At 39.0% G+C, this 22,334-nt stretch overlaps 2 protein-coding genes across 4 annotated transcripts in view; one reads left to right on the top strand and one right to left on the bottom strand.

The window, feature by feature from the left end:
• The window catches only part of CENPJ (centromere protein J), a 35,304-nt gene extending 27,783 nt beyond the window's left edge, over window positions 1-7,521 (top strand). The window contains exons 11-16 of one of the 3 annotated variants that reach the window (XM_068984556.1): window positions 1,649-1,710; window positions 1,963-2,073; window positions 5,277-5,417; window positions 5,497-5,581; window positions 5,668-5,788; window positions 7,280-7,521. In XM_068984556.1, the coding sequence (XP_068840657.1) occupies window positions 1,649-1,710; window positions 1,963-2,073; window positions 5,277-5,417; window positions 5,497-5,581; window positions 5,668-5,788; window positions 7,280-7,475 (716 nt within the window). In that variant the 3' untranslated portion in view covers window positions 7,476-7,521. Of the gene's footprint in view, window positions 1-1,648; window positions 1,711-1,962; window positions 2,074-5,276; window positions 5,418-5,496; window positions 5,582-5,667; window positions 5,789-7,279 lie in introns of those variants that run through there. The other 2 variants (XM_068984557.1, XM_068984558.1) reach the window with 2 other exon arrangements.
• Window positions 7,522-10,547: 3,026 nt separating this feature from the next.
• Window positions 10,548-22,334, bottom strand: part of RNF17 (ring finger protein 17) — a 114,968-nt gene continuing 103,181 nt past the window's right edge. Inside the window, exons 31-37 of the mRNA XM_068984543.1 lie at window positions 21,750-21,806; window positions 19,654-19,770; window positions 18,341-18,509; window positions 16,514-16,649; window positions 14,467-14,656; window positions 11,100-11,199; window positions 10,548-10,605 (exon numbers count right to left, since the gene is read on the bottom strand). Of these exons, the coding sequence (XP_068840644.1) occupies window positions 11,101-11,199; window positions 14,467-14,656; window positions 16,514-16,649; window positions 18,341-18,509; window positions 19,654-19,770; window positions 21,750-21,806 (768 nt within the window). The 3' untranslated portion in view covers window positions 10,548-10,605; window position 11,100. The remainder of the gene's footprint in view (window positions 10,606-11,099; window positions 11,200-14,466; window positions 14,657-16,513; window positions 16,650-18,340; window positions 18,510-19,653; window positions 19,771-21,749; window positions 21,807-22,334) is intronic.

Here is a 22,334-nt window from a genome sequence, read left to right on the forward strand (position 1 = left end):
AGTCGTGGAGGTCCAGTCCCTCCTCAGTTCAGGTGCTCCTGGAGAGAAAGCAGCTTGTGAGCCACATGGCAGGCGGCTGAGCAGCTGTTCCCCACTCAAGCTTTCCATGTCCTCCTCGGGAGAGGTGGTCTGCCACCACAACACAGCTCAGGTCCACGCGCTGTCCCCTGGGCTGGGGGCAGCTCTCTCGGGTTCCCCTCTGCTCTGCATACAAACTTGTCTCTGTCCTGCCCTGGTAGCCTGCTCGTCTACCCTGGACATCTTCAGGTCCACTCTCTCCAGGCTTTTCTTCCCATAGTGAGTGGGGATGGGATGGGTTTGCTGAGTCCCTTGGGTCCACAACTCCTACTGAGGTCTGGTCTATCTTCAGATGCACGGGTGGGCAGGAATCCCCCCAGATCCCTGGGTGTAAGGCGTTGAGGCTCTTTTGTTCAGTTACAAATGTCAAGTTACTTGTTAAGGGGAAAGAAGAATGGCTTAGCTGCCATGACGCTGATGTCACCTTAAAAGTTCCCCAGTTTCTTTCTTTAACGTAGTTGAATTTCACTTCTTTATGGGTAGTCCTCTTGCCTATAAAATGAGGATATTAGTCTCTTCTGTGGAGGGTGATAACAGGATTCAGAGGTGATGTTAACACAGAGCTCAGACTGCAGTGTGGTTTTTGTACCTGTGACGTGGGGGAAGTTGGTCATTTAGCCAAAACCTCTGTGTGCTCCTTGATTCCTTTTATCTTTACTCCCCACTCCCCTGCATTCCCATCTGTCCTTAAACGAATTTCCTCTGATGTTGATGTTTTTCTGAATTGATTAAGTATGTTGAAGCGTATGAAATTGCTAGTACCTGGCAACTTGGGATCCTTGGGTCTGTTATTTGACACAGCACACAAACTGCCATCTCCATAGATGCCCACAGCCTGCTTAGTGGACCCTCTACCTTTGCTCTTCTCCATTCTTGGAGCATTCAGGATCCATTCTGGTTCTTTACATTTAAGTCAGATCCTGGCACTTGAGCTTGAAACCCTTCAAATTTAGGACTACTATCCATTGGCATATAGGAAGACAATATTAGAACTTTAGTGCCTTTTTAACCTAACTTCAGTTTGTTGTTGCTGTGGTGGTGTGGTGTCTATGTGTGAGCACGTACACGCATGTGTGCTTATTTTATAATGTGTGTACTAATACACAGTATAATTGGGTGTATTGGTCATGATCTAAAAAGTTTAGACCATAGCCATTAGGTCTATCCAGCTTCTTTTTCAAGCCAGATTCTCTGTGTCTTTCTGGATGCTTCTACTCTTTGTTCTCCATTTCTGCCCTCTTAACTAAAGCTCCTGGTGACTGTCTCCAGAGCACCTTCAGGTTTATCTGTTAGGTTGGTTGAGCATGTGTCTCCTTCTCCAGAAAGAGGTTGTAAACTTTCAGAAAACGGATACTGTCTTTGTCTTTCTTGGTCATCAGGACTTAAGTATTTGAATAAGCATTTGAATGTATATAATGAAGAGCTAGGAATTAGTTAAGAAAAATACTAAAACTTTCTTAAATAATGGGTAAAGAAGAGTGAACTAAGGAAATGTTTGACCATAGTATTGAGTAAACTAAAATCTTTCAATTAAATAATCAAACTAATTCTGACAATAATATTCTAACAGGCAATCCATCTCAAAGATCCAAGTCTGAGCCTCGTGATTTAGGCAGCTTGGAGAAGGGACAGGTAAATCTTTGTTTTTATATATTCAGACATATTTCTTAGGCTTATGGTTGATTAGTGAACTGGTTTAAGTTTCCATTTCTAAAGGAAGCTTTTTACTTAACATCGTAAAGGTTTTCTATACAACACCAACAATAGCCATAGAATACTATAATAGTGAAATTTGGCTTTTGGACATAAGTGTTAAAGTTTTAGCTGCTTGAGATTTTTATTACATGTCATATAGCACAGACTAAGAGCCTCCTGTCCTTATAGACGGCCTCACCCAGGGAGCTGCCTGAACCAGTGAACTTTCCAGATCCTGACTATAAAGAGGAGGATGAAAAAGAGGAAATTGAGGGAGAAATCAGCCATCCTGATGGAAAGGTTACTTTTTTTTTAATAAAAAAAAGACATGGGTTAAAATATAATTGAAACAGATTCTAAACTTTTGAGACTTGATGGGGCTTAAGGTCTTCAATGCTTTGGTACATGTCCTCAGCCTGAACCTTTGGACTCCTCTGAAAACACTTCATAAATGAAAATGCATTTAGTTGCCATTTCTAACTGAGAGATGCAACAAGAGGAGGAGTACCGCCCAATTGTTTAAACTTCTTGTTCTTTCCCCAGATACGACTGAAAGCCTTGGTAACCCCTAGTACTTGTAAAAGCCTCAGTTGTATGCCCTCAGTTCAGTTCAGTTCAGTCGCTCAGTTGTGTCCGACTCTTCGTGACTCCATGAATCACAGCATGCCAGGCCTCCCTGTCCATCACCAACTCCTGGAGTTCACCCAAACTCATGTGCATCAAGTCGGTGATGCCATCCAGCCATCTCATCCTCTGTCGTCCCCTTCTCCTGCCCCCAATCCCTCCCAGCATCAGGGTCTTTTCCAATGAGTCAACTCTTTGCATGAGGTGGCTAAAGTATTGGAGTTTCAGCTTCAGCTTTAGTCCTTTTAGTGAACACCCAGGACAGGTCTCCTTTAGGATGGACTGGTTGGATCTCCTCAGTTCAGTTCAGTTCAGTCGCTCAGTCGTGTCCGACTCTTTGTGACCCCATGAATCACAGCATGCCAGGCCTCCCTGTCCATCACCAACTCCCGGAGTTCACTCAGACTCACGTCCATCGAGTCCATGATGCCATCCAGCCATCTCATCCTCGGTCGTCCCCTTCTCCTCCTGCCCCCAATCCCTCCCAGCATCAGAGTCTTTTCCAGTGAGTCAACTCTTCGCATGAGGTGCCCAAAGTACTGGAGTTTCAGCTTTAGCATTATTCCTTCCAAAGAAATCCCAAGGTTGATCTTCAGAATGGACTGGTTGGATCTCCTTGCCGTCCAAGGGACTCTCAAGGGTCTTCTCCAACACCACAGTTCAAAAGCATCAATTCTTCAGCGCTCAGCCTTCTTCACAGTCCAACTCTCACATCCATACATGACCACAGGAAAAACCATAGCCTTGACTAGATGGACCTTAGTTGGCAAAGTAATGTCTCTGCTTTTGAATATACTATCTAGGTTGGTCATAACTTTTCTTCCAAGGAGTAAGCGTCTTTTAATTTCATGGCTGCAGTCACCATCTGCAGTGATTTTGGAGCCCAAAAAAATGAAGTCTGATACTGTTTCTACTGTTTCCCCATCTATTTGCCATGAAGTGATGTGACCAGATGCCATGATCTTAGTTTTCTGAATGTTCAGCTGTAAGCCAACTTTTTTACTCTCCTCTTTCACTTTCATCAAGAGGCTTTTTAGCTCCTCTTCACTTTCTGCCATAAGGGTGGTGTCGTCTGCATATCTGAGGTTATTGATATTTCTCCTGGCAATCTTGATTCCAGCTTGTGTTTCTTCCAGTCCAGCGTTTCTCATGATGTACTCTGCATAGAAGTTAAATAAGCAGGGTGACAATATACAGCCTTGACATACTCCTTTTCCTATTTGGAACCAGTCTGTTGTTCCATCCCCTACCCTTCCTTAAGTATTTCCTGGATTAGCTGCTTCTCTGCCTCAGCCCAACAGTATTATTCCTGTGCTTGGGAAAGGTTCTGAGTGGGAACAGCCTGGCTAGGTGCTCCAGTTAAAGAATGAAGGACAAGGGAAGGGACAGAAACAGGGTTTGTTACTGAGGTGGTGGTGAGGGGATTTTTCCTTAGGTTTCTAGAACATGTACTTTTCTAGGTTCTTTGGTCTACTTATAGAAATGAGGTTGAAGTTCACTGTGAATCATGAGCAATGAGTGACGGACAAAGACCAGCAATCAGAAGGAAGTTGTTACCTCTATCCTAAAGTAGTTTTCCTGTACACTCTACCTTCAGTTCAGTTGCCCAGTCGTGTCTGACTCTTTGTGACCCCATGAACCACAGCACGCCAGGCCTCCCTGTCCATCACCATCTCCTGGAGTCACCCAAACCCATGTCCATCGAGTCAGTGATGCCACCCAGCCATCTCATCCTCTGTCGTCCCCTTCTCCTCCTGCCCTCAATCTTTCCCAGCATCAGGGTCTTTTCAAATGAGTCAGCTCTTCGCATCAGGTGGCCAAAGTATTGGAGTTTCAGCTTCAACATCAGTCCTTCCAATGAACACCCAGGACTGATCTCCTTTAGGATGGACTGGTTGGATCTCCGTGCAGTCCAAGGGACTCTCAAGAGTCTTCTCCAACACCGCAGTTCAAAAGCAACACTTTACTTTTCGCGTAACAAATTGTCGATGAGGAAGGGTTTTCTTTTTTTAGAAGAGGAATGAGAAAATTAGGATATCACCAGTGTACAAGGTCTAATGAAAGGAAGCGTCTTGGGCAGCAGTCATCAGTGGCTGCTGAAACCTCAGATGAAAGTTTGACGGGTCTCATGATGCCACCCAGTCAGTGCTGAGGTCATGAGGCAGCTGGGTACTTACTGAATTTCTGGATACGCTGTCATACAGAGCCCACTGCTGTACCTAAAAGACACTCATCAGAATAATTCACCTGGAATGTAATCAAGCCTTGAGAGTAACTACTGGGTTTTTTAAGGAAAAACAGGATATGAGAACATGTTAACTGACACAAAAGTAGAAAAGCCATTGGCCAGATCCACAGTGTGGTCAATATTATATGTTCAGTGACTTCATTCCTTCAAAAGTTGGCATTAAAATCGGGAAACGAAGGGACCATTAAAAACTGAGATTGGAGAGACACATCAACCCAAGTGTGTGTGGACCTTGTTTTCATCCATATTCAAGTAAACCATACAAAGCCTTTGGCGAATTTAAGAAAAACAGTGTGAAGGTTATGATATGAGGGAATACAGCTTGTTAGGGATGATAATAGTTTGGTTATGTTACTGACTGTTCAGTAGAGAGATTTGTTGAAGTATTTAGAGCTGAAGTGATAATCTGAAGGTTGCCTAAAACAACTGAAAAGTTTGGGGGGAATAGGTGACTTAAGAATGGACATGATGTGCTAATAGGTGAAGTTGATTGTTTTGAATTGGAACTTTTCTCTCTGAGAAATATCTTAATTTTTATTATGAAAAATATCAAAGTAATTTATAAGAATTAGGGATGTTTTTGTCATGTGGTCTCAGGAAATTTTTGCTAGTTTGGTTTTCTTTTTTGTAGATAGAGAAGGTTTATAAGAACGGGTGCCATGTTGTGTTGTTTCCAAATGGAACGCGAAAGGAAGTGAGTGCAGATGGGGAGACCATCACTGTCACTTTCTTCAACGGTGACATCAAGCAGGTCATGCCAGACGGGAGAGTGGTAGGTTTCCACAGGTGTGTTTTCTCTGTAGCATAAACACCCCTGAAGGAGTGGTAGCGCTGACTCCTTGTCTTTACAGATCTACTACTATGCAGCCACGCAGACTGCCCACACCACATTCCCAGAAGGGCTGGAAGTTCTACATTTCTCTAATGGCCAAATAGGTGAGAACTTGCTCTGCCTTCTCAGTTCTATTAAATTCTTCCTTCCTTTAAAAATAAAATATTTATAATAATCCCCTTTCTTACAGAAAAACATTTCCCAGATGGAAGAAAAGAAATCACATTTCCTGACCAGACTATCAAAAACTTGTTTGCTGATGGACAAGAAGAGAGCATTTTCCCAGATGGTACAGTTGTCAGAGTACAACGGTATGTTACCTGTTAAGTTGGTTTCTGGTTTTCAACTTTCAATCAGTAATGAAGTTTAAAAATCTTAAAACTTTAGTAAGTCATTCAACATTTTAGTTGAGTTCAGAATCTGAGAGCAGGTAAGATGTGTTTGCAGCACTTTAGAATTTTGGACAAGTTTGAGACCACCGGATTCGAATGTTTGCTTAGTCTTTAGCCTAGCGATCTAAAGGATATCTAAAAAACACTTCACAAAAGGATGGCAGATACTTATTTAGAAATAAGTTTGGTGAAATTTGAAAATAGTGAGTGAGACACAGAAGGGAAGCTTCCCTGTCAATTGTTAAGAATAACTGGACTCTGTATTTTGATTTTCTGGGTCTTCCTGTCCCAGCCAAAGCACTTTACTCTTCTGGCCTCTCTAAGCCAATTCCAAATTAACAATTTCTTTCTTTATCCTTCTGAATGTTAAATTTCTTGAAGTCAGAGATGACTTCTTTAATCGACAGTGAAGAGCATCTTATAGGTTCCATTATAATTAAAACCGTAATAGAGGTTTGTCAGATCCAGTCCTGTTTTTAGTTTTACCCTCCTTTCCTGGAGTGTAGCAGTTAAGTACCCATTAACTTGAACTATGTGATGTAAACTTGGCAATAATGTAGGAACTCCTTATGGTCATGATGTTTTCCCTTATTGTGGTCTGAAATCTCGTGCTCTTTATCTGGTGCTCAACTAAAGAAAATTTGAGGAAAAGCTTATGTGTACAATATAGATTTCAGAAACTTCTCAATTTTGACTCTTATAAAAAGTTCCCTAGAGCCATCTATTTAATCTTATGGCCAGTCTTTTCTTATCTATACTCAGACACATCCCATGTTATTAGTTCATTCAGGATTATCATTTTTAAATTGAGGTGTGACATATGACATTAGTTTCAGGTGTACCACAAAAATTTACTAGATATTTATATATACTGCAGAATGATTACAAAAGTCTAGTTAACATCCATTATCACACATAATTACATGTTTTTCTTGTCATAAAAACTTTTTATTCTCTTAGCAGCTTTCGAATGTGCAATTCATTCAGGGTAACTGCTGTTTTTCACTTACAGCAGTGGTTCTCAAACTTAAGGGTGCATCTGAATCTGGAGGGACTGTTGAAGGGCTTGTTGCTGGGCCCCACTCAAATAACTTGCATTTCTAGTGAGCTCTTGGGTGATGCAGACACAAGGCCATACTTACTAGAGCAGTGGCTCTCTAACCTTTGTATGTGGCAGAGAGCCACATATGTGTTCATACGAAATTTGAGAAATAACCAAAACAGAAAAAAACATCTGTGTTGAGAAGTTGACAGCTTCTCAACTTTAGCGCCCTAGCTTTGTTTAATAATGGGACATTATTCTTAAAATAGGGACCAGGGATACTCTTGGAGGAGGAATAATTGCCAGATTTCTCCTGCTATAATCTTCATGTTTTTATAAAAAAATTAAATTCTATTTAAAATTTACAGAGATGGCAACAAAATCATAGAGTTTAATAATGGCCAAAGAGAACTGCATACAGCCCAGTTCAAGAGACGGGAGTATCCAGACGGCACTGTGAAAACTGTGTACACAAACGGGCATCAGGAGACCAAGTACACATCCGGTCGAGTAAGAATGAAAGACAAGGATGGTAATGTTCTCATGGACACAAAACTGTCATGAAAACTGTGTGACTCATCATGAAATGACACTAACTTGATTTTCTTGTTAAAAAGAAATGTACATTTCTTGTGGATTCTGTGGTTTAATTTATATACTCTGTGTGTGTGTGTCTGTGTGTGTATATAAATAAATAGAAAAGACTTTGGAGTATAAAACTTCTTGCTTTTTATGTTTGAAATGAACAGGGCAGCTTTCATTTTTAATTCATCTCCCTTGTCTTCTATGGTCATAAGCAGCATACACTTTAATAAGGGGATGCTTTCTATGGTTGGTGATGGCTATGAAAACCAGGAAGTACAAGAAATACAGTATCATAGTTTTTATCACACAGATTTTCCTACTGCCTGTCGGCCCTATCAAGGTCATGCTCAGAAACATCACTGAAGGAGGAATCAATCATTTCTCCACTCACTATACTCAATCAGTGCTGAAATTAAAGCACTGTATCTACCACCAAGGTCACAGAATGGGAAGTTATAAATCAGTCAAACAGGTAGGAAGCGTTCATTCTGCGAGTGCAAATCTCATGGGAGGAGAAAGCAGCTGTAATGAGGGTGATATCTGGTCAAAACAGGACATGTGAGAAAGGCAGGGCCTGAGAAACAACCAGGCAGTGTTAAAAGTTTTCAGAGAAAATAAGGAATTATATTTACGTAACCTCAGGATTTAGAAAAGTTGGTTTTAGAAAAGGCAGAGGAACCAGAGATCAAATTGCCAACATCCGCTGGATCATGGAAAAAGCAAGAGAGTTCCAGAAAAACATCTATTTCTGCTTTATTGACTATGCCAAAGCCTTTGACTGTATGGATCACAATAAACTGTGGAAAATTCTGAAAGAGGTGGGAATACCAGACCACCTGACCTGCTTCTTGAGAAACCTATATGCAGGTCAGGAAGCAACAGTTAGAACTGGACATGGAACAACAGACTGGTTCCAAATAGGAAAAGAAGTACATCAAGGCTGTATATTGTCACCTTGCTTATTTAACTTATACACAGAGTACATCATGAGAAACGCTGGGCTGGAAGAAGCACAAGCTGGAATCAAGATTCCTGGGAGAAATATCAGATATGCAGACGACACCACCCTTATGGCAGAAAGTGAAGAGGAACTAAAAAGCCTCTTGATGAAAGTGAAAGAGGAGAGTGAAAAAATTGGCTTAAAGCTCAACATTCAGAAAATGAAGATCCTGGTATCACTTCATGGGAAATAGATGGGGAAACAGTGTCAGACTTTATTTTTTTGGGCTCCAAAATCACTGCAGATGGTGACTGCAGCCATGAAATCAAAAGACGCTTACTCCTTGGAAGGAAAGTTATGACCAACCTAGATAGCATATTCAAAAGCAGAGACATTACTTTGCCAACAATGGTCCGTCTAGTCAAGGCTATGGTTTTTCCAGTGGTCATGTATGGATGTGAGAGTTGGACTGTGAAGAAAGCTGAGTGCCAAAGATTTGATGCTTTTGAACTTGGTGTTGGAGAAGACTCTTGAGAGTCCCTTGGACTGCAAGGAGATCCAGCCAGTCCACTCTAAAGGAGATCAGTCCTGGGTGTTCTTTGGAAGGACTGATGCTAAAGCTGAAACTCCAATACTTTGGCCACCTCATGCAAAGAGTTGACTCATTGGAAAAGACTGATGCTGGGAGGGATTGGGGGCAGGAGGAGAAGGGGACGACAGAGGGTGAGATAGCTGGATGGCATCACGGACTCGATGGACATGAGTTTGGGTGAACTCTAGGAGTTGGTGATGGACAGGGAGGCCTGGTGTGCTGCAAGTCATGGGGTCGCAAAGAGTCGGACACAACTGAGCGACTGAACTGAACTGAACCTCAGGATAGAAAGCCATTTTTGTTTCTGGTTGGGGGGCCCACGCTGTACAGCTTCTGGGATCTCAGGTTCCCAAACCCGGGAAAATGAACTCAGGCCACGGCAGTAAATGTGCCAAATTCTAACCCCTAGATCACAAGGTCCACCCTTGAGAAAGACTTTTAAATGAGACACAGCATAAACCTTAAAGGTTAATGAGTCAAAAGTTTGTCCAAAGATACCCCAAAAAGAAAAGTCACAGACTAGGAAAAGATACACATATCTGACAAAGGATTAATAACCCAAATACATTAATAAGCCTTACTAGTTAAAATTACAAAAGATACGAATGAGCAATAAACAAGCAACTAAACCAGTGAATGCATATTACAAAAATGAAGTATCTCTTTATAGTAGTATCATAAACTGGCAAATAATGGTCTGGCCACACTGCATGTCAGCAAGGAACTCAAGATTACTAATGGTAGAGTTAGTCTGAAAAACAATTACTAATGGAATTTACTAAGTCCTGAGGTAAGTATATTCACTAGAAAACCACTCATAGGTACAGAGAGGGTCCTACTGTAGAATAATTGAGAAAAAACTGGTAACAACCTAAAGATCTAACAGAATAAATGATGTGCATAGAGGGATGTAACAATGCAAGTGAATAAAACAGAGCTATGCATATCAGTATGGATAAAAGACTGTAAATAAAGTAGGGAGAAAGGCAACTGTGTAATACTGCACACACTTAAAAATATACAGAACTGTATATTGTTTATGGATGCTTACATATACAGTAAAATTATAAAGACATATATAAGCACGTGCTAAGTCGCTTCAGTCATGTTCTACTCTTTGCGACCCCATGGACTGTAGCCCACCAGGCTCCTCTGTCCATGGGATTCTCCAGGCAAGAATACTGGAGTGGGTTGCCATACCCTTCTCCAAGGTATATAAGTACAATAAATGCCAAATTCACAGTATTCACCTCCTTTGTAGGTAAGAGAATGATTGGGGAAGGGTAGAACAGGCGCCTACACCTGTGCTGACAGTGTCTTATTTCTTAAACTGAATATATAGGAAATATTTTTCCTAATGTGGCTAAAATATTTAAAAATTAAAATAAGTAAATACTTGAAAGCAAATATTTATTAACTTTTTTCAAACAGTTCTTAACAGTTCAACATGTAAGGAAAAAAAAAAAAAAAAAAGCCCAGCAGTATTGCAGAACAGGTGAAGGAAATAAGCCTGAAATGGTGTACATTGTAACAGAAAACCTTCTTCTGGGCTTCTACAGATGCTCTGTACTGTATACCTGAAAAACAGAATGTGTTATTTTAAACCTCTGCTTAATGTTCAAATCTAGTTACTAAATCATGTGTTACACTTCTGTGAATGGATAGAGTGTGAGCTGTTTAGTGATTAACCCTAATGATCTTTGTTATTAGGACACTGGTTGTCCAGTAGTACCATATGCAGAGGTAAGAGTTACAAGCCTGAATTATTTTCAGTGCTGCTCTCCTCCTTACACCCCGAAACTATCTGGTACCATGAACAATCAGGACAGCTGTTTGGTCCCAGCATTTTCACAACTATGGAACCTTTCTGATACTGACACTCAGTAGTATAGAAGGGCCTGTTAAGGAGAAATCTAGAAGAGAGATTCTTGTTGAGCTTGGTTGTCATTCCTTTGAGAAACAGCGTGAATCTCTGCTGTGTCAGTGCTGTCCCTGAAGGCGTGAATCTCTGCTGTGTCAGTGCTGTGCCTGAAGTTGACTGTAAGGATGAACAAGAAATCATGGTACTTACATCATTCATCTCGGTCTGCAAGCCCCATTTCTACTAATGACATATGAATTGGATACTGTTTATCTTCATATAAAGTCACCATTTGTTCTGGTACCTGAGCCTAAAATGAAAAGATCTTTGTCAAGAAAATACCATCATGTCTTTGCTGCCTGTTTCCTCCTCCAGCTGGCAAGAGAGACAAGGCATTCTCTAAGTTTGTTTATAAATTGGTACTATGTCCTTTCAAAGGTATCTGTGATGGTTTCTTGCTAAATTCCATTCTTTCCGTCTTCTACTTTATTTGAAATGTAACTCATCCCCAAAGTTTTCCTTTGAGCCAGTGGGCTCTCATAGTACCTTCCTTGTTAAAATTCATTTGCACTGTACACATAAAGTATACTTTTATGCACACACCACATTTCGATTGTTGTTCATGAGGTGAATACACATGTATTTGTAAGAACACTTACTTGGTCTGCTAGTATTTTCACTGGTTTCTTGAGAGAAATCTTGCATAAGCTCTTTACTGCACACAGAGGAGTGTGATATGTACAGAGGTTTTCAAAAAGCACTTTCTAGTAACAGCACTACTTCATTAAGAGCTCATTTTTGCCACAGCCAATATATCAGAAATCCCCAAATCTCAGGTCCTCAAATCAGTGCAAGTTGGGCGAAACAATAGTGGTGAGGATGAAGCTGAACTGAAGAATATGTTTCCATCTAAAGGGACAGTTGCTGCACCACGTGTGTTGTCATTCCAGAAGATTTTATAATATTTAAATATATAAAATATTAGATTTTATAATACTTACATAAAATATATAAATACTAGATTTTATGACACTTAAAAACAGCAGTTTTGGTGTATAATTTTCCAGGTTTAAAACAGCTGTGTTATTAAACATGGGTACAGGTCAGAGTTTGTGGGTCTCCCTTTTGTGTCTAAGCCTCTAAAGTAGAAGGCATATTAATACTGAGCATGACCTGGATTTTCTTATTTGAACCTTTTCATACAGTTCTATTACATTAAACAATTCAAAATTAGTATAATTATGAGTACCATGAAAACCACTTTCTCTGATTTTGATCACAATTCCATTCTAATTTTTCCAACTTTTAGGACGCAGTTTAAATGTCACTTCTCCCCTGTCATACTCTACTGGGCAGGGGCTCAAATACCATATTCCAGTCTCTTCAGATAGAAATCATTCCTGTTTCTCCCTGCGTCTCACCCGCAAATACCTGTACTTGTTTGATTCACACTTAATTCATTCTACTTCTATTAGTGGTTTACACGTTCCCCTCATTGAATTCAGTTCAGTTCAGTTGCTCAGTTGTGTCCGACTCTGCGACCCCATGAATCGCAGCACGCCAGGCCTCCCTGTCCATCACCAACTCCTGGAGTTCACTCAAACTCATGTCCATTGAGTCGGTGATGCCATCCAGCCATCTCATCCTCTGTCGTGCCCTTCTCCTGCCCCCAATCCCTCCCAGCATCAGAGTCTTTTCCAGTGAGTCAAATCTTCGTATGAGGTGACCAAAGTATTGGAGTTTCAGCTTTAGCATCCATCAGTCCTTCCAAAGAACACCCAGGACTGATCTCCTTTAGAATGGACTGGCTGGATCTCCTTGCACTCCAAGGGACTCTCAAGAGTCTTCTTCAACACCACAGTTCAAAAGCATCAATTCTTTGGCACTCAGCCTTCTTCACAGTCCAACTCTCACATCCATACATGACTACTGGAAAAACCATAACCTTGACTAGATGGACCTTTGTTGGCAAAGTAACGTCTTTGCCAACAAAGGTCCATCTAGTCAAGGTTATCTAGGTTGGTCATAACTTTTCTTCGAAGGAGTAAGCGTCTTTTAATTTCATGGCTGATTTTGGAGCCCAGAAAAATGAAGTCAGCCACTGTTTCCCCATCTATTTGCCATGAAGTGATGGGACCAGATGCCATGATCTTAGTTTTCTGAATGTTCAGCTGTAAGTCAACTTTTTCACTCTCCTTTTTGACTTTCATCAAGAGGCTTTTTAGCTCCTCTTCACTTTCTGCAATAAGGGTGGTGTCATCTGCATATCTGAAGTTACTGATATTTCTCCGGGCAGTCTTGATTCCAGCTTGTGCTTGTTCCAGCCCAGTGTTTCCCATGATGTACTCTGCGTGTAAGTTAAATAAGCAGGATGACAATATAGAGCCTTGACATACTCCTTTTCGTATTTGGAACCAGTCTGTTGTTCCATGTCCAGTTCTAACTGTTGCTTGCTAGCCTGCATACAAATTTCTCAGGAGGCAGGTCAGGTGGTCTGGTATTCCCATCTCTTTCAGAATTTTCCACAGTGTTATCCACACAGTCAAAGGCTTTGGTATAGTCAATAAAGCAGAAATAGATGTTTTTCTGGAACTCTCTTGCTTTTCGATGATCCAGCGGATGTTGGCAATTTGATCTCTGGTTCGTCTGCCTTTTCTAAAACCAGCTTGAACATCTGGAAGTTCATGGTTCACGTATTGCTGAAGCCTGGCTTGGAGAATTTTAAGCATCACTTTACTAATGTGTGAGATGAGTGAAATTATGCGGTAGTTTGAGCATTCTTTGGCATTGCCTTTCTTTGGGATTTGAATGAAAACTGACCTTTTCCACTCCTGTGGCCACTGCTGAGTTTTCCAAGTTTGCTGGCATATTGAGTGTGGCACTTTCACAGCATCATCTAGGATTTGAAATAGCTCAGCTGGAATTCCATCACCTCCACTAGCTTTGTTCGTAAAGATGCTTCCTAAGGCCCACTTGACTTCAGCTGCTGTAAGGAGCAGCGGCTGTGCTTTGCTGGAGCAGCCGTGAAGGGATACCCCACGTCCAACGTAAAAGAAACCCTAGTAAGAAGGTAGGCACTGAGAGAGGGCATCAGAGGGCAGACACACTGAAACCACAATCACAGACAACTAGCCAGTCTGATCACATGGACCACAGCCCTGTCTAACTCACTGAAACTAAGCCATGCCGTTTGGGGCCACCCAAGACGGACGGGTCATGGTGGAGAGGTCTGACAGAATGTGGTCCCCTGGAGAAGGGAATGGCAAACCACTTCAGTATTCTTGCCTTGAGAACCTCATTGACTTATCCGTTCTTTAATTACAGAATATTTATCTGGATCATTTTTTATCTTAGTCATTATATCCCTGATATTTTATATCATTGCAGGGCTAATCAAAAGCTTAAGTATAAATTATATAAAACTAAGACATCATTTGAATCAGCCTTAAAATTAATCCTATAGTATTTACAGAATTATAAACTTTAAAGCATTTTACATGTAAAGCACTTTAGAAAATTACTAGGGATCCTTGAAATAGCTTTGAAAGAATCTTGGTCAGTTAAGACAAATACTTACCATGGAAGAAGCATAAAGCTGTTTTCCTTGTAGACAGTCTATCATGGCCCACAATGCTTCCATGCTCCACTTTGGACAATATGGTATTCTTGTCTTTCCTACGTCTCTCAAGGGTGGTTTAAACCCTGCCAAGAGAACCTTTATGGCTCGGGCTGGATACTGCATAAGATGAAGAGGGACTTGACGCAGTCTGTCACAAAAGAAATTCTAAAATTAAAAAAAATTTTTTTAAAGAATAATAAAAAAACCCCTATTAAAAAAAATGTGAATGTCACAATTAGGGGAAAACTTTAGGATGTTGGATTTGGCAGTGATTTCTTTGATACGAGACCAAGAGCACAGGCAACAGAAGAAGAAAATTCAATTATATCAAAACTTAAAACTATGCAAAAGGCACAATCAATAGAGTGAAAAGGCACCTTGCAGAATGAGAGAATATATGTTCATGTTAAAAACGACATTTCTTCAAAGAGCTGTAAATGGCCAACAAGCACATGAAAAGATGTTCAACATCACTAATCATCAGGGAAATGCCAATGAAAGCCATATGATATGATATCACCTCATACCCATTAGCATGGCTACTATTAAACAAAATACCACCCAGAAGATAACAAGTGTTGGTGAGGATATAGAAAGAAACTGGAACCGTTGGACATTTGGTGCGAATGTAAAATGCTCCTGGGGAAGTTTGGTGGTTCCTCCAAATACTAAGAATAAGCATATTATCCAGTGACTCCACTTCTCAGTACACTGAAAGCAAGGTTGTAAAGAGATATTTGTATGTCCATTTTCATAACATCATTCACAACAGTCAAATATCCACTGACGGGTGTGTGGATAAATAAAATGTGTTAAATACATACGATGGAATATTATTCAGCCGTAAAAAGGAAGAAACTTCTAACATGCTATAACATGGTTGATCCTTGACATTATGCTAAGTGAAATAAGCCAGTTATAAAAAGATGTGAGATATACGTACAATAATCAAATTCATAGAGGTGGAAAGCAGAATGGTGGCCAATGGGCTAGATGAAGGGACAATGAAGAATCATTTAATGGGTACAATATTAGTTTCAGTTTTGAAAATGAGGGTTCTGGAGACTGGCTGCACTAACCATGTAAACTGAGTTAACACTACTTAATTATACATTTAAAAATGGTTAAGATGATAGATTTTATATACATATTATCTCATTATTTAAAAAATAATTACAAATAACAAAACTTGGAAAAATAACAGTGTTGGCAAGGATGTAGAGAAAATGGAACTCCTGTGTGTTGCTGGTAAAAATGTTAAATCGTATAGCTGACATGGAAAACTCTGGCATTTCCTCAAAAAGTTAAACATCAAATTACCATGTGATCCTGAAATTCCATTTTGAGGTACATATCCTAAAACAGTTGAAAGCTGGAATTTAAATGGATCTTTTTATGTCAGTGTTCACCACAGTATTATTCACAGACCAAGTGTCCATCAACAGATGAATAAACAAAATGTGGTGTATATGTACAATGGAATATTACTTAATTGTGAAAGTAATGAAATTCTGACAAGCTACAACTGTGGATGAACTCTGAAAACGTTATTCTAAGTAAAATAAGCCAGACATAAAAAGGCAAATATTGTATGATTATGTTTGTATGAAGAACTTAAGTAAATTCATACAGAGAGTAGAAGAGGACTCACTGGGAGCTGAGAGAAAGGGAACAATGTTACTAAGGGGTTCAGAGTTTTTGTTTGAGATTATGAAAAAGTTGTGAAAATGGACAATAGCAGTGGTTGTACAACACTGTGAATGTATTTAATGTCAATTAATTGTATACTTAAAAATGGATGACGGTAATTTTTTTTACTTTAAAAACTTTAACAGTAAATTTTATGTTATATACATCTTACCACAATAAAGAATAACTTTTAGAGTAAAAACAAACTCCCAAAGTAGCTCTAAAATAGCTTTTTGAAGTAAAATCTTTTTAATTATTAAAAAAAAACAGAACTAAGAATCCTAGTTTAACTAAGTTTACATTTTTGTTTTTTAACCTGTTTACTGTCAGCTTTTCAGTTGATCCATAATCAACAAATTGCACCAGGACAGCTAGAGGATTAAATTCTTTAATGGAAACAATCTTTGCTCTATACCATAAGCCATCATCATATTCTGCAAGGCAAGGCATTTCTGAAAAGACAGAAAAAGGGGAAAATTACATTGCCTTTTATTTTCTTAAAAATATATATGCTTTGAAATACAGTAAAGTACAAAGATATAATCCCCATATACCTGTTACTCAGAATTAAACACTCAACAGCCATATGTTGGCTTGTGCTCTTTTTTCTGTTTATATACCCCGTTTTTCCTAATTCCTAAATTAGGAAAATGTTTGAAGAAAGACATTTATCCCATTCTCAGAGTTCCTACTTCTACCTCCCATGGCTTAGACCATTCTCTCACTCCTCCCACTTCTTATATGCCCCCAATTTTTTTCTTTTGGGCAGCTGTCTTCTGCAAAGGATAGTAAAATGGGTTCTATTATTCCTACTTTTAATTTTCCCCTCCTCCAATGCAATTCCATTGCTTTCTAGCTTAACATTTTTCAATGGCATCTTAACTGTTTGCAGTACCAAGTTCTTAGACTGCAATTTATAAGGTTCTGAACCGTATACTCCCAACCCACTCTGACCATATATCCTCAACATGTTACCCAAACAGATTCTTTATTCAACTCCTTTAATATAGATTCCATACGTATTTAATAGGCACTTGCTTATGAATCAACTTTCACATATGCATACTTAAGTTTAATCCCACAATAACTATAGAAAAATGCACAAACAATATATGTATAGATAGCTCCGTGAATTACCATATCATGCACAGACTGTGTAACTTCCCTTGAGAGAAGAACACGAGGAAGGAATTGTTTCTTCTAGACTATAAATTAGTTTACTAAAAGAAAATATGATAATGAGCTTATTTTTTCACTCATTCAACAAATATTTATGAGCACCTACTCATGCAAGTTGCCTTCCTCAAAAGCTAGGGACACTGCAGTACAAAGTATTCCTGCTCACAGTGCCCCTTCCTAGGAGAGGAGGCAAGGGAGAGGAGGTGGTGGAGAAGGGCAGGGGAGGGAGGTTGGGGGGTGCGGGAGGAAGAGCACCAGGGAAGACCTGCGGGAAAGTAGAGCAGAGGTCTTGCTATATACATTCCAGAACTTTCCAGGCAGGGAAAAGGGCAAGTGTTGTTTATCAACCAAACATGGGTCATAAGTGATTAAAATCTTATTAAGTAGCAGATAAGACATTAGGCTCTAGCTTTCCTTTGCTAAAGTATCCTCTGATAAGTACAAACTACAAGGATGAACGCACCTCTATACATGACATGGATAAAATGTACAGACACCGCTCAGTATTTCAGGAACTGTCAACACAGGTAACGAAATGCATTTTCCAAGTAGGAGAATCCCATGTATTTAATAAAGGATGGTAATATATATTAGAAAGGGGAAAAGCACAATTTCGTCCATCCTGACAGGACAGGACACAATGTGAATTCCCCTGCCCTCACACCAAAATTCTCTATTTAGGTGGCTTGTAATGAAATAAATTAAGTGCCATTTAGGTCTAAATAACAACTCACAATTTTGAGCTACTGGCAAAACCTCAAGCTCAGAAAAGCCATCTTCATGCAGTCAAGTGTCCACAGGTGGCCTGAACTTTGGAAAATCAAAGTGCCCTAAGGCATGAGGCCAAGCGTATAAAGTGAGGCCAATAAAAATACCAGTTAACCTTAGAAACAACTCAATCTTATCAGCATTGAAACAAAACAATGATTTCATTAGGAATCCCACTTTCCTGAAAGACTAGTACCTGTTCTGAAGTCTGTCAGAGGAGGGAATGTCTCCATATTCTTATTGAACCTCCGCAGTGCCTCCTCTAGGCTCTCCGACTCAGATTCCCAGCCGACTCCACTGTCTTCTGTGTCACTGTGCTGGTTAAACAAACTACAACTTTCGACAGATTCAAGACAAATATATACCTGAGTTGGGGGAAGGGAAGGGAAAAACATTCAAATTCTGTAACTTTCAGTATTCATAATATGGGCAAAAGTACTGCAGGAAAGCCTCCAATAGTGGCCCCATGGTCCTTATAGAGTTAAGTCCTCATATCAAACCAGACTTGTTCTCTGTGGCTGAAAAATGCCATAGCATGATGGTATGTGACTACTGAGCTCAGACTAAAAGATGTGGCCTCTGCCTTGGTGGTGCTTGGTCCACCAGGGGGCACGCACATGCATGTTAGCAGGCCCAGGAGAGGCCCACAGAGCAGAAGCCCAGCACCGAGCTCTGGAATTGGATCCTGCAGTAGCACGCCCCTCTTCCCACACCTTGACTGCAACCTTGAGACCCTGGATTCCTGACTTTCATGTGTGTTGTTTTAAGCTGCTAAATTTGGGGTAATTTGTTCTGCAACAATAATAACTAGTTAAAAATCATTATAAAAACCAACAATAGGTTACACTACTATGTTCTCTGATGAAATTATGGAGCAAATTCTCATCTCTTGTGAAGGAATAGTTAACTGTGTAAAAACAGCTGAAGGACTGCTCTGCCACTTAATCTGCATTTCTTTTTCTCTTGTTAGTTAAGTATATATAATTGAATTTTCTTTAGTGTACTTATTCACTCAGTCAGTATTTATTGAGTGCCTACTATGTATCAGGCAGTATTCTAGGTATTCCAGGGACACACCAGTGGCCAAAACACGAAAATCCCTATCTTCATAGAATTACATTCTAGTAGGGAGATGTAAACAGACATAGTAAAGAAAGTGGTGGTGTGTTAGAAGGTGATAAATAGTATGAAAAAACAGAGCAGGGTAAAGAGTACTTAATTAAGTTCAATGTAGGAAGAGGACAGGGGAATGAGATGTCTGAGATTTCTTCGGTGGCAGTAAATTCAAACTTAAAAAGCTAAATATTTGATTTAAAGAGCTATACATTACTGGAAAAACCCAAAAGTTATGAAACAGTTGCCTTACCAAGTATAAACAGATGTTTGAAGAAGAAACTATAGGGTAGGTAAACTAGAGGTCAGCAATTGTTAACAAAGTCAGGAAGAGAAATGTGAAGAATCCATCCTAGAGTTAAGACCATAACCAACAGTGTTACTGAAATTACATACTTCACTGGGTGAGACAACGTGCTTTACTTGAACAGCATAGAGTTCCTCAGGGGGAGGCAGAGATGAAGACAAATATGGTGGTAAAATAGGAGTCTCTGTTTCAGGCAAAAGCAAATCCTAAAACAGCACAAATAAATTCAAATTTCAGAATGACTATTACAGAAAGCCACTACATTATTAAAGTTCATAACAATGCCAGTTTACTTTCTTAACAAAAAGCTAGCTGAGACTGTCACAAAACAATTTTGTTGTAGCAGGACCAAAATGTGGTAAGCAATCAAAAGATCTTTAGAATGCTTTTGTCTCCTGCCTAAAAAAAAAAGATGTTAACCACCCCCCTCCCCCGCCACAGGAATGTTTTTTTACATATTATTATAATATTTACACATACACATAACATTTTAGAAGAATGGTTATCAAACTGACACTGCTCAGTGGGACTGGGGTGTTTGAGGTGTAGAATGGGGGCAACTTCTTTCCTTTTCACATTTCTGTAGCATTGCATTCATTTTTAGAGTATGTATTTTATAATAAAAACTAAAATAATATATGAAATGCCAAAAGAAGATTTAAGTTAAAAATCATCAGAAAAGTGTGCTCTCCCTTAAGCTCTATAAAAGGATAAAGAATAATTAAAAATTATATGATTCCAAAGAGGATCACGGCAGTCAGCAGTTGTTAAAAGCAAATATATATAAAAATATAGGTGACTTTTATTAACTTATAAAAATCCTGAATATGGTACTTGGTATAAATAGTAAAATAATCACATTCAAATTTGTAGACTCACTTATTATATTAACAATTCCAAACTAGTGGCAAAACAAACATACCTGAACCACTTAGTTGATTTCAGCAAAAAGTGACTATCCACTGTTAAAATTTTACTGATTTGTTACAAAACACTTTACAACAAGCATATTTTATTTTTGTAATTATAGAAATTATTTTTGTAAGTTTTTTTATTTGGCTGGGCCGGGTCTAGATGCAGCATGTGGGGGTCTAGGTTTCCTGACCAGGGATTGATCCAGTGCCCCCTGCATTTGGGAGTGCAGAGTCTTAGCCACTGGACCACCAGGGAAGTCCTTATAGGAATTAAATTCTACTTTTAAATCATAAAATTTTACTTATCAAAACACTTTCTGCACAGCAGAAAGCACAAGTGACAAAAAAATAAGATAAAAATGGATAAACTGGACTTCACCAATATTTAAAACTTTGGCACTTCAACGGATATCATCAAGAAAGTGAAAAGATAACCCACAGAGTGAGAGAAATATTTGCAAATCATGTCTGATAAGGGACTTGTATCTTCATACCTATCCAAAGATGGCTAGGAAATAAGTCAAGATAACAAGTGTTGGTGAGGATATGGAGAAAATGGAACCCTTGTACAATACTAGTACCAAAGTAAACTATTGTAGTCATTTGGATAAGTTTCATAGTTTCCTAAAATGGTAAACAGTCATATGACTGTGTAATTCTCATGACTTAGTAATTCCACTTCTAGGTCTATACTCAAGAGGAGTAAAAACCAACATTCACTTAAAAATTTGTACACAAATGTTCATAGTAGCTTTATTTACTATCTGTTAAGGTAAAAACAATCCAAATGTCCATCAACTGATGAATGGATAAACAATATGTGGTGTATCCATATAAAGGAATATTATTCAACAATAAAAAGGACACATACAATATGACTCAACCTTGCAAACATTATGGTCAATGAAAGCCAGTAACAAAGGACTATGTACTATGTAATTCACTTTCTATGAAACATCCAGGACAGGCAAACCCAGAGAGGCAGTTTCCAGGAAACTGGGGGGTGGAGGGAGGTAGGAAGTGATTGCTGCTGGTGTGGAGCTTGTCTTTGAGATGAAACGTTATGGAATTAGGTAGCTATAATGACCATACAACTCTGTGAATATGTTAAAAAACCATTGACTTGTACACTTTAAAAAGTTAAATTTTATGGTATATAAATTATCTCAATAAAGCTGTTATAGAAAAAAATGCTTACTTCCTCATCTTGAATGAGATTCTTTGTATTGATGAAGCATCCAAAATTTCAAAATATTTAGACTGAAACTTACCTCAAACCTTATTTCCCATCTCTCTTCCTCATACTTTTTATTGTAATCTGTTGGATTCTGAAATAATATAGTATTATCAATGAAAACTTTATCTATATAATATTGTTTTAAGACACTTTCGTATTTCATCCCACAAAAACTGTGTGCATGTTCTTGTTGGCATTTGTTTTCGCTTAACTATGGGAAAATTTAGTGTTTTGAGTAATTTAATATTGCAACAAGAAGAATCCTCAAATTATGTCAGAAGCATGTCAACAACTGTAATTAGTTTTTAAGAGTGGGAGCTCTTACCTTTGATTTTAAATGGCCACAATGAAGAGTACATACATCTGGCAAAGACTAAATGATCTTTATAAAACCCGTTGAACAGATGAAACACTTTTACACAAACACACAGGGGCACACACACACACAAACCATACACTTCTCTGCTCAACAGAAATAGCTGGCTGTAAGGATTATGTGTACAAAGTTATGTAATAGTTTTCCATTTGAGAGAAAAAAGTAATTTCCTTCACTGCACTGACCACCCACTGTCTGGTTGTGTACTACAGATAAAATGAATATTCAAAAACCTAATAAGTG

This window comes from Capricornis sumatraensis, chromosome 12 (assembly GCF_032405125.1).
Source record: "Capricornis sumatraensis isolate serow.1 chromosome 12, serow.2, whole genome shotgun sequence".
NCBI classification, from domain to species: domain Eukaryota; kingdom Metazoa; phylum Chordata; class Mammalia; order Artiodactyla; family Bovidae; genus Capricornis; species Capricornis sumatraensis.